We start from the raw sequence: 10934 nt of genomic DNA, 5'->3' as shown, positions 1-10934 counted from the left end.
TTAGCCTCCAGTCCCCTTTGTTGCTCTTCTCTGAGCTCTTTCTAGAGTCTCAACATCTTTTTTACATCGCGGTGACCAAAACTGGATGCCGTATTCCAAATGTGGCCTTACCAAGGCCTTGTAAAGTGGTAGTAACACTTCACACGATCTTGATCCTGTCCCTCTGTTAATGCAGCCTAGCACTGGGTTGGCCTTTTTGGGCAGCTGCAGCACCCTTTTTGGTCCGAATCCTCAGCAATGTAACCATGACCCCCCCAAAAGGGGGGGAGGGGGCAAAAAAAAAAGCGACATTTTCAGAAACGCGAACTTGGGGGAAACCCTGAAGCCTCCTCGGGAGCCAACGCCCCACCTCGCAGAGGTCAGGGGAGGGAGGGGGAGGGAGGGATGGGAGAACCCCCCCCCGGGAATCGCCCCGGAGCCAAGCCGAAGAGGGCTCCCTCCAACTGGGCTGCAGACAGGCAGCCCGTCCCGCGGCTCCACCGCAACTGCTCCTCCTGCCGCTCTCGGGCGGGGCTCGAACGGATGGCCTCGGGGTGCCCCCTCCACCGCTAGGCGCCCGGCCCAGCCCAGCCCCTTCCCAGCCCACCGGGGCACACGGGCCGTCCAAGCGGGGCAGCTTCCCCCGTCCGGCCAGCCAGCCAGCCAGCCGTGAGCTCACAAAGCTCCCGCAGCGCCGAGTCCGGCTGGCCGGGCGAGCTGCGGCTCTGCCGCGGTGGATGCTGGGAGCTGTAGTTTTCCCGGGCCCAGCTTCCCCTCCCGGCGGGCTGTCCTTCTGGCGGGGGAGGAGAGGTGAGCGTGCCCGGGCCGGGGTGGGAGGGTGGTGGTCTGCAGTGCCTGCAGGAGGGGGTCCGGTGCCCCCTTCCCCGCGAGGGCATGGCGCGCGCACCCGGTGCACGCGCATCGGGGGGGGGAAGAAAGATCGGGCGCACCGGAGGGGGCTTCCCCAACCGGCGCCCTCCAGGCGGTGGGCTCGCTTTGCAAAATCCCGGCAGAAACCCTGGAATGGCTGGGAAAGCGTTGCGTGCTGCTTCCCTCTTCCCCCCCCCCCACGGGTGGGAAAGCGCCTCTGAACCGGACTGACCTTGTCCTGCCTCCCCGCCCCCCCACTTGCAGGTCAGGCGACCTTCCCTGGCTCCATTCAGAGTCCTGCCGGGGGGGGGAGGATGAGGGGGGGCAAGCAACCAGGCCACGACTTATATAAGGCCTCGACTTATATAACTGTTCATTTAGACCAGGGGTAGGCAACCTCGGCTCTTTTATGACTCATGGACTTCAACTCCCAGAATTCCTGAGCCAGCCATTAAAAAGCGAAAAGAAGAAAAAAAAAATAGCCCGACTCCCCAGTACAAGACTTTAGGCAGGGGTAGTCAACCTTGGCTCTTTTATGACTCTGGACTTCAACTCCCAGAATTCCTGAGCCAGCCATGCTGGCTCAGGAATTCTGGGAGTTGAAGTCCATGAGTCATAAAAGAGCCGAGGTTGCCTACCCCTGATTTAGACCCCTAGTCAAAGTCACAGTGCCCCGGTTCTGGTACCTTAGAGCCGTTGCAGCATCCACACAGGGTCACTTCATCAACATGTGAGTGCTTGGCACACCATCCTGTGCCATTTGCTGGTTTCTAGCAAGAAGGGGGGGAGGAGGTTCACTTTACAAGTGTGCAATTACAGTGTGTCCCAGAGCTCTGTTCTGGGCCCAGTGCTCTTCAACATCTTCATCAATGATTTGGATGAGTGGATAGATGGGGGTTGGACTAGATGACCTCCAAGGTCCCTTGCAACTTTATTATTTTTATTATTATTTATTGTTATTGTTGTTTTGTTGTTGTTGTTATTATTATTTTGTTTAACAATGCCAGGGATTCACATCTGTGGAGGTTTTCCATCATCCAGGTCATGATTGTCCCAAAGGTTATTTTCCAAAAGGCAACTGGACTTTGTTGAGTTCAACTGAATCCTCTTGGATGAGAAGCGAAACCTTTTCAATTAAAAGGAAAACCCGAGACAGTCCAGTTGCCTTTTGGAAAAAGCAGGTTTGGTTCAGTGATTCACTTAACAACTGTGTAAAAAAAAACAAAAACCAACAACTCCCTTGCTTAGCAATGGTAATTCTCCCTATTGGGGTTGTAAATCAAAAACTACATGGACTCTCTGTCTCAAGCAGTGTCTCCCCCCCAGCCCCCCCCCCAAAGTTTGTCCTGCAGGTATATGGAGAAAGCTGCTCCCCAAATCCTAATTAAAATAGCAGTGAAATGTAGCGTGGTATTCATATTCTAAACTTTATCAGCAGGGCTTTTTTTGTCATAGAACGCACGGAACAGCGTTCCAGCACCTTTTTTTCAACTGAAGAACTGGTTCCTTCTAAGCCAGTGGTTCTCCACCTGTGGGTCGGGACCCCATTTGGGGTCGAACGACCATTTCACGGGGGTCGCCAAACAACGCAGTCCGCCATTTTTTCCCCCTTTTTCCTTAGCTGGGCTACTCCCTTTTATTCTATTGGCTTTTGAAAGCCAATAGAATTAGACTCTCTTGAATAGAGTCTAATTCTACTGGCTTTCCAAAGCCAATAGGAATTGTCCAGGCTGTCTCTGCTCTGCTGAGCCCGCCAAAAGTCCCATTCTGCAAACGGTGCTGCACCAATTGAGTAGTCCTCGACTTACGACCGGTTGAGTAGTCCTCGACTTACGACCGGTTGGGGGTCGCGGCGTTAAAAAGGTTGAGAACCACTGTTCTAAGCTGCCAGCACAAGTCCAGGTATGCCTGCAGAGTGATTTTGCAGACCCCCAGCAGCCCGATTTGGGTCTGGAGGCCTGGAAAAGGCCTCCAGAGAGTCTATTCTATTGGCTTTCAAAAGCCAATAGAATAAAAGGGAGTAGCACAGCTAAGGAAAAGGGGGGGAAAAATGGCGGACTGCGTTGTCTGGCGACCCCCGTGAAATGGTCGTTCGACCCCAAATGGGATCCCGACCCACAGGTTGAGAACCACTGGTCTAGGGCAAAAAATGTCTCCTTGAATAGTTTGGAAACCTTGTTTTTCCCCCCTGTTCTGTCTTTCCAGATGGAGTTTCTTCCAGCCCTGAAAGGCCGAGGAGGATGGCCGGTTCATGGACTCCACCGCTGGGCCTCCCATGCCTCCGTGCCCCAGGCTGCCCCCTCCCTGGCTTTCGTTCCAGACAGCCCCCCTCCGGACGCTGGGGCAATAGAAAAACTCCAGATGTTCGTTCTTCACTGCCAGCGTCTCTTTGTCTTGACTGGAGCAGGGATCTCCACCGAATCCGGTATCCCGGATTACCGCTCTGAAGGCGTGGGCCTTTACGCCCGGTCTGACCGGCGGCCCGTCCAGCACGCCGAGTTTCTCCGCAGTGCCTCAGCCCGGCAGAAATACTGGGCCAGGAACTTTGTGGGGTGGCCCCAGTTTTCCTCCCATCAGCCCAACGCGGCACACTGGGCTCTGAGCAGCTGGGAACAGCAGGGGAAGCTGCACTGGCTGGTGACTCAGAACGTGGACGCCCTCCATGCCAAGGCTGGCAGTCGGCGCATGACTGAGCTGCATGGCTGCACGCACAGGTGGCGCAGGGGAAGGGGGTGCCAAGGCTGACAGAGAAAGCGCAGGACATTGCAGCTGCCCGGCACATCTGCATTTCAGGCCCCAGCACTGGCCTGGCCCTGTGGCGCTGGGTCCAAGTGCAGCTAAAAGCTGGGGGGGGCTTCCCTTGGGCCTCTGGATGGCCCCACTCGAAATGGGACGGCATTTAGGATGATCAGTCTGGCGAGCTTGGTGGGCCTGTGACAGCTCTGCAGCATTTCTGCAGGAGTGGGCCTGCCACAGGGCAGAAGCAGCTGGAGTCTGGGTGATAGAGGACACGATCCTCCTGCGCATAGCTGCAACTGCTAGCCATTTATTACAATATCTGTGGGGTGTGCAGGTCTGCGAGGAACAAGCGTTGTCTTGCCAGCCTAAGCACACCTGTCCTGCTCACCCACAGGTTGCTTTGCCAAAGGAGCCGTTATTGTGATATGAATCAAAACGAATCAAACGAAAGAAGAATTTAATTCTGCTCACAGGTGGCAACGTTTTAAACTGTATTGGGAACATCCCGGGTGTTAGAAAAAGAGGAGGCGGAGCAGGGCTTTGCGCTGCTTTCTTACGTGGGAAAACAGCATAACCGTTTGGCAGCCATCATATGCCAAGACTTCAGGAGTAGAATCGGTTAATTCGTGATTTGTTTATGGCCCTTTGACTGTCCTTCCCCAGTTCAACAGGGTGGATTTTAACTATCTCATAATAGAAAAGTCGCTCAAATCAAGAAGCTGCAAAGGCCAGGAAGAAAATGGGGCTTCAGGATTTGTGGGAGGGGGTCTGGGGCCAGCAGGAAGCAAGGGATGAATTTGCAACAGTGCTGGGTGGTGTGTGGCTTAGCCTTGCCTGTCCTCCAGACTGAGCAGAGAGAGACTTCCATGGTTCCCAGCCAGGGATGATGGCAGAGACTTTCTGCAGAAGAGTCCTTCACAGCCCCCATGAAATAAGGATAGATTATTAAATGTACCAGGGTAATTCGGAAATAACCCCCCCCCCTTGAATTATCAATGACAGACACTCGCAGATACAGAACTTTCATTATACACATTAGAAAACTAGAACATTACATTACTTTTCGACATAATCGCCATTCAAACTGAGGCACTTGTCATAAGGTCTTACAAGCTTTGAAATTCCTTAGTTGTAGTTGCTCAGTGCCAAATCTGGGCTATGGGGGGGGGGAGGTATGATCAAAAACATCCCAACGGAACTGCTTCATAAACAAGCTCCTTAGTTGTAGTTGCAGTGCCAAATCTGGGCTATGGGGTGGGGAGGTATGATCAAAAACATCCCAACGGAACTGCTTCAAAAGTCCTTGGGTGCATCTAGCAGTGTGCGGACGAGCATTGTCATGAACCAACACCACACCAGAAGTGGTGCCATAGAAAACCGTGCCAAATGTGAAGATGCCAAAGGAATACAGCTAGTGAAGTTCATGGAGCGTGGTTTGGCCATCAGATGTCTACTATGAAACGTTCGGAAAACTCAGACGAGCCATCCATAACAAGCGTCGGGGCCTGCTGACTTCCGTTGTGTTGGTTCACGATAATGCTCACCCGCACACGGCTAGACGCCCCCAAGAACTTTTGAAGCAGTTCCGTTGGGATGTTTTTGATCACCCCCATAGCCCAGATTTGGTGCCGAGCGACAAGGACTAAGAAATTTCAAACTTTTGTAAGACGTTATGACAAGTGCCTCAGTTTGAATGGCGACTATGTCGAAAAGCAATGCAATGTTGTTATTCTCTAATGTGCATAATAAAAGTTCTGTATCTGCGAGTGTCTGTCATGGAGGCTTATTTCCGAATTGCCCTCGTATTTTGAGCAGCGAGGACCTAGCATGGTCCAGCTATAGAAAAGGACTGATCATGGTGACATCTCTGAGCTGGCATGAGTTGCGATTCCCGTTCCTCATCTAAGATGCCTAGGATGACATTGATTTGGCTCAAATTCAGCTTCGCATGTGATGTGAATCCAGCCCATTGTGGCCCGTAAACCAAGATTTATAACTTGAGTAGGAAGGCTGCACCCAACTAAATTATGGTCTGCAAAGCACAGATAATAACCTCCTTTCTGCAGCCCTTGAAGAGTCTGGGTCAAAGGCTTGCATACCTTGGGAGGCTCTCCCCAATTACCCCCCTGCCTCCTCCTTGGCAAGTGGTGGGCCTCGGGATCCCACCAGATTGTCCTTGAGCTAATGGAAGTTGTGTGCTCCTGATGCAAGGTGTTAAGCCATCGTCCTAAATCATGGCTTTATTTTGCAGTTTGTGTGTGAAGTCTCTCCTGTTCTTCCATATTCACCCAGCCGGTGACCCGTGTCTGGCTGACCTTCTCTGGGCTTGAAAACTAAGTGGGGGTCAGGCCTGATCACCACCTGGAGGGAGGCCAGGAGTGAATCTGAGACATTTCTGCTGGGCGGCAAAGTTGAAGAGTCTTGGAGCAAGGCAAAGGGCAGCAAGGCAAAGAAGCAGCATCCACCCTTGAAGTCAACGGCAGCTGAGCTCGGCTCAGAGGCGTCCTCTGGGTAGAATGCCAGAGGGCTGATCCTGTCCCTCCGTGGCAGAGTTCCAAGCCTTTTGCTGCCTGGGGGGTGGTGGAGCCAAACAGTGCTGACCCCCTACAGCCGTTTTAGTTCCCAGGAAGTGCTTGCAGCAGGAAAAAAAAAGAATAATACCCTTTTCCCTGCCCTAAATCTCTCACTTGAAGCATTGACCTCAACTCCTTTTCTATTTTCTCATTTTATCTTCTTATGTTCTATTGGGGGGGGGTGTTAGCTGCTAGGAATCGCAAGAGGGTCCCTTCCTTCCCCCCCCCCCTTCTTAGAAATCCTGAGCCTTGAAAACCTCTTTCTCCACAGGGTCTTGTGCCTCAGCTGTGGGGCCCAGGTCCCCCGTGAGCAACTCCAGGAACATTTTGAGGCTTTGAACCCCATGTGGACAGCTGAGGCCCACGGCGTGGCCCCCGACGGAGACGTCTTTCTGCCGGAAGAGCAGGTGCGCCATTTCCGTGTCCCATCGTGCCGCAAATGTGGTGGGGTCCTCAAGCCAGATGTGATTTTCTTTGGGGACAACGTGTCCAAGGAGAAAGTGGACTTGGTGTACCAGCGTCTTGAGGAATCCGATGCGGTCCTCGTGGCCGGGTCTTCCTTGCAGGTATGCGCGCAAATCGGCCTCTTGAGATGCCCGGCAAGGGGGTGTCACCGTGCAGGCTGTCTCAGCCTTCTCCAGCCTGGGTATGGATGGTCTGTGAGACACTAAGGCCTTGGAAGCTGCTCAGGGCCTCCAAAACAGGTTGGTCTCCCCAAAATCTGGACTGTATCACTCTCTGGTTAGATGATGGGGTGAATGGAGACATTGATCTAGAGCAGGGGTAGGCAACCTTGGCTCTTTTATGACTCGTGGACTTCAACTCCCAGAATTCCTGAGCCAGCCATGCTGAGGGGAAAGGGAGAGGTTTCCAAGCTGAGCCATGCTGGCTCAGGAATTCTGGGAGTTGAAGTCCACAAGTCCTGAAGAGGCCAAGGTTCCCCACCCCTGATCTAGATCATGATTTGATGAGTTTAGATCAGGGGTAGGCAACCTTGGCTCTTTTATGACTTGTGGACTTCAACTCCCAGAATTCCTGAGCCAGCCATGCTGAGAGGAAAAGGAGAAGTTTTCAAGCTGAGCCAGGCTGGCTCAGGAATTCTGGGAGTTGAAGTCCACGAGTCATAAAAGAGCCAAGGTTGCCTACCCCTGATCTAGAGCTTTGTCTTGAAAATCTGATGTTTTGAGGGTGCTCAGGCAATGTCACAGGAATATAATCCTGGTTCTGAGCATTATAATGGGTGTTACTTATTTTGCAAATGGTGCCAATCTTTAATCATCCTAACCCTGGCACATTGGTGACTGTTCCTGTCTATCTAATTCCCTCCTTCCTGCTATAACAGCCTCAAATCCCACCCCACCCCACACCTTGCTGACTCTTCATGGCTCCCGAGAAGTTGAGTCCCCCCGGGGAGAAGGGAGATTGACACTCCGTGCCTTCTTTTATGCCAGTGGCTCTCTCTGGAACAAGACATGAGAAGCTATGAGAAACTGGGTTCAGGCTAATCCTTAATGGAATATCATGGTCATACTTGAGTAACTTTTATTGTTACTCAATAAAATCTGGCTTACCTCATCTTCTTCTTGTGCCATATCCATTATCGGACGTTGGCAATCATGTTGGCGATCTTGTTTTTATCAGCAGCTGCACGAAAAAGGGCTGCTGAGTTTTATCCAAACCAATCGTTAGATTTTGAAGCCACGATGTTCTTCTTCTGCCTGGACCTCGTTTGCCTTCCATCTTTCCCTGGAGGATTAAATGGAGCATGCCATAGTTTTCTGGGTGGTGCATCACATGTCCAAAATATTCTAACTTTCGTTTTTTAATTGTTTTGATGATTTCTCTTGGATTTCCCAGGCGGCTGATCCCCTCCTCATTTCTGATCTTGTCAAGCCAGCCTATGCGTAACAGCCGCCCGTAAATCCACATTTCAAATGCTTCTAGTCTCTTCAGGTGGCCTTCTGTCAGAGACCAACTCTCTGCTCCAAGACCACTATCTTTTAGGTCTCTTAATCCATGTTCCACATCCTCGCAGGTACTCCAAGTCCTGCTTAATAGTGTTCAGCTATCTAATCCGGCAGAGAATGAGATGGCTGGATGGAGTCACTGAAGCAGTAGGTGTGAATTTAAATGGACTCCAGAAGATGGTGGAGGACAGGAGGACCTGGAGGAGCGTTGTCCATGGGGTCGCGATGGGTCAGATGCGACTTCGCAATTAACAACAACAACAACATCTAATCCGGTGTTTCTCAAACTCAGCAATTTAAGACGCGTGGACCTCAACTCCCAGAATCTCTCAGCCAGCATGGATGGCTGGAGGATTCTGGTCCACACACCTTAAAGTTGCTGAGGAATCGGCCCAAGGTTGTGTGGGCTGAGAGTCTTATGTGTCCTAGGTCAGCACATCCAGAGGGCACCCCATTAGGGAGAGCTTGTCAGCCATATGCTTCACTTTTTCATCTGACAAATGTTTCTTTTGTGTCTGGCAGGTCTTCTCGGCTTACAAATTTGCCCTTGCTGCCCGGGACAGGAAGTTGCCGATGGCCATTGTTAACATCGGCCCCACGCGGGCCGATTCTTTAGCTTCTTTAAAGCTGAATTCCCGCTGTGGGGCACTGCTGCCTGCGATTCTCCTTTGAGCAAGCTGGTGGGGCATCCAGACCAGTAAAGATTCAAGGGTAATTGTGGGGACGCTGTTGAAGGGGGCTGGTTTGGGGTCCAGGGGGGCTGAGTGAAATACCACCAAGATAGCCAGAAGGACTGAAGCTGGTAAAGTTGTCTACGGGCTAGAAAGAGCTTTGTAGAAACATAGAACATGGAATTATAGGATTGGAAGAGACCTCTAGGCCAAACTGCCCATAACAGGAAGTTCTATGGCATTCTGGACAAATGGCCGTCCAATATCTCCTTAATAAACCTCGAGTGATGAAACACCCACAACTTCTGGAGGCAAGCTGTTCCATTGGTTAATTGTTCTCACTGACCAGATCTCTCTTTAATGATCTTCCCCCGTTTCTTCTTGCCCTGCCCTCAGGTGCTTTGGAGAACAAGTGAATCCTCTTCTGCATGTGACAATCTGTCCAGTACTGGAAGACTGCCATCCTACCACCTCCCTTTCTCATTGTTAAATAGGACATACCCAGTTCCCTCAGTCGTTCCATCATATGGTTTAGCCACCAGCCCCCTTATTTTTGTTGCTCTTCTCTGCACTCCTTTTTGCACCAGAATTGGATGCAGTATTCCAGGTGTGGTCTCACCTGTGAAGTATAAAGCAGGGCTTTTCAACCTTTTCACCCATTCTACCACTTTTAGGATACGGCAATATCCGAGTACCACCAGTCGCCTAGCAAAGTGTCAAAAACTTGATGACCAAAGAAAAAAAGGAAAAAAGAAAAAAGTGATAAAGTACAGGTAGTCCTCGACTTACAACAGTTTGTTTAGTGACTGTTCGAAGTTACAATGGCACTGAAAAAGTGCCCCCCAAGCCACAGACTGCCCACCCAGCAGCGCTCTTTCTCCTGTCCGAAGTGTTCATTGTTGTGAGCATTTCTGTTGAGGATTGGCAGCGGGAGTGGGGTAGGGGGGTTGTTTTTTATTCCCCCCGTCTGCTGGGTGGGTGCAGCAGGTTTTGGTCACTTCCCATGACCCTGGGACACTGTGACCGTCATAAATATGAATCAGTTGCCAAGCATCTGAATGTAAATCACAAGACCCTGGAGATGCTGCAACACTCCAGCTATTGGTGCTTCTTCTGGGCTCAGCAGAAGCACCAGGATCAGTGCTGAGCTCCAGCTGGAGCCTAGCGCTGATCCTGGTGCTTCCGCTGAGCCCTGACAGCCCTGCAGCTCTAGCTATCTCTTACTCAGGCTTGTGCGGTCCTGCCACCGGTTCAGCCCATTCCCCTCCCCCACTACCACTTTTCTAGGATGGTCACGTACCACCTGCCAGGTGCCAATGTACCACAGGTGGCACCCATACCACTGGTTGAAAAGCCCTGGTATAAAGTACTAACACTGGGACCTTGAAACTGTCTCTCTGTTTAATGCAACCTGGGACCTAGCTTGTTTGGCAGCTAAAATGATCTGCAAGATAAGAAGCAAGTCAGATGTTCCAGTGATCCACCTATATGTCATTCCTCAATCCTCAAAGGTTGTTACTTCTTGATTTACATCATAATGACTCCCTTCATACAACGTCTTTAATCTGATTATTAAATTAATTCCTGTTCTCAGTTGGATTAATCTATTGTAGTATAAATCTTATGGGATGAGTTTGCACAATACTGAATGTTATGGGGAGAATAAAAAATAAGGTTAGAACAAAGCTGAATTCATTACAGGGACTGACCTATATATATATAGAAAAATGCCCACACAGCATGAATAAACGAGATGATACCTCCTACCAGCCATTTGGAAACCCGCCCTTATTGAATCCAAACTAGAAAAAGAGCCCCAGGATGAATCGATTAAAGTGGGAATGGCATTAGCCAAACATAAATTAAATGTGATGGAGCAAGAAGAAAGAGTTAAAGAATTGAAATTGGCGAAACAAATTTTTTTTGAACATGCCAATAAACCTGGGAGATGGGTCTCTTACAAATTAAAAAAAAGAGAAAGAGGGAAAAATAATTCAGGAACTTTATGATAGAAATGGAGAGTTACAATATAAAATGGACAAAAAGAAAGAAATAATTCAAACCTACTTTGAGTCATTCTATAAAAAAGATGAAATAGACGGGGAAAAGATTAAACAATATTTGAAAGTGAATGG

The 10934-nt window shown here is 50.4% G+C and overlaps 1 protein-coding gene across 1 annotated transcript; it reads left to right on the top strand.

The window, feature by feature from the left end:
• Positions 1-737: 737 nt before the first annotated feature.
• Positions 738-9446, top strand: SIRT4 (sirtuin 4). Its single transcript, XM_039353451.1, has 5 exons — positions 738-789; positions 3055-3563; positions 6433-6727; positions 8651-8839; positions 9196-9446. Exons 2-4 carry the CDS (start codon positions 3055-3057, stop codon positions 8798-8800), a joined length of 954 nt encoding a protein of 317 aa, XP_039209385.1. The 5' UTR covers positions 738-789; the 3' UTR covers positions 8801-8839; positions 9196-9446.
• The last annotated feature ends 1488 nt before the right edge of the window (positions 9447-10934 follow it).

This window comes from Crotalus tigris, unplaced genomic scaffold (assembly GCF_016545835.1).
Source record: "Crotalus tigris isolate CLP2741 ecotype Arizona unplaced genomic scaffold, ASM1654583v1 scf7180000018525.42219311030:4301911, whole genome shotgun sequence".
NCBI classification, from domain to species: Eukaryota; Metazoa; Chordata; class Lepidosauria; order Squamata; family Viperidae; genus Crotalus; species Crotalus tigris.
The sequence above is the reverse complement of the archived record's forward strand: the minus strand, read 5'-3'. Positions and strand labels throughout refer to the sequence as shown.